Genomic DNA, 1,303 nt, shown 5'->3' on the forward strand with positions numbered 1-1,303 from the left:
AATAGGAGATTGTACTCACTCACTTTAGTTTCATGCCAGGCTGGCACCAATAACACCACTCTAATGCAACATGGGGCATCAGACTCAAGCTCTGATTGGCACCATACAAATAATATGGTCTGAACGCCGCAAGTAAGCTGAAAGAAGGATATTTCTGCATGAGAATGGAAAGAAGGAAAACCGAGATAAAATAGCACCTTCTCAAAAGCAAACATAAGAGGCACATGCAGATCTAAAAATATATGAAACATCGGTTAACTGACATTAAAAACAATAAGTATATCATATTTCCCAATGCACAGTGTTAGAATACAACACCTTTAATTAATATAAAATCTAAACAAAGAAAAAACATGCACACTCATAACACTGGAATGAGAAGCAAGTTGTGGAAAAGTATTTCAGCTTTTTTTAAGAGTGTCGCACATATGCTCTCAGTTCTGTCAAGATGTGTAAAAGTTGCATGCTCAAAAAGCAAATCAAATGGAGTGTCTTTCAACACAGTGATCATTCAACCAGTCCGAACTTCACATATCTACAAAGACCATGAAACACCATCCCAGGCCTCCGATCAGAAACATGGTAACATGCATGCTGTATATAAACAGATCATTGAGGATGCCAAAGTCCAGCCGATGGTGACCCAGCAGCAATAGAATGACAGACAGCTTGTATTGAAGACGAAGGAAAATTCGCACGCTGACGTACTGCAGGCAGAAGAGTGCAGACAGTGCCACCCAGAGGAGGGAGGTAAAAAGGCTGCAGCCAAAATAGAGAAGGAACCGGATGAAACTGTACATCCATCGAGACTTCAGGTACAGGTCAAAGTTGTTGTATTTGGTGCGTACGAGCGGGGCGGTGCGTGCCGGGCCACAGGCGGAGTGCATGCAGGTAGTGTGAGGGCCATGGAAGGAGCGAACCCTCCGTGGGATGGGAATGACAGGCATGGGTGGGCTTGGAAACCCCCTGGATTCAGGAAGGCCCTCTCACAGGACACTTCCAATAACTCCAGGGCTGCATGTTGCATAACAGGACCATCGGCAGCTAACTAAAACGCAGATGGATGTAAATGCAATGTTCCCATAACTAAGTGCACTGGCGCTCATCCAGTGGGCATCTCCTTAGCACTGAAACTCTGGAGAAAAGAAGATAATAACAAAAATAATTAGTGATATGCCAACATATCATCCTGGCAGATCGATCGGCTAATATAATACTTTTTGGCTAATATGAGTAATTATGATTGTATATAAGTATAAAAAACATAATGCACAAGATACGCTTTGCTAGAAGATTTGCTAAC

General features: G+C 42.7%; 1 protein-coding gene across 1 annotated transcript; it reads right to left on the reverse strand.

Moving 5' to 3' along the window:
• Window positions 1–421: 421 nt before the first annotated feature.
• LOC306870588 (transmembrane protein 250-like) lies at window positions 422–1,045 on the reverse strand. Its single transcript, XM_079417958.1, has one exon. The coding sequence runs from the start codon at window positions 945–947 to the stop codon at window positions 528–530; it is 420 nt and encodes a 139-aa protein (XP_079274084.1). The 5' UTR covers window positions 948–1,045; the 3' UTR covers window positions 422–527.
• Window positions 1,046–1,303: the final 258 nt, after the last annotated feature.

Source organism: Barbus barbus, assembly GCF_936440315.1.
Source record: "Barbus barbus genome assembly, chromosome: 5".
Classification (NCBI taxonomy): domain Eukaryota; kingdom Metazoa; phylum Chordata; class Actinopteri; order Cypriniformes; family Cyprinidae; genus Barbus; species Barbus barbus.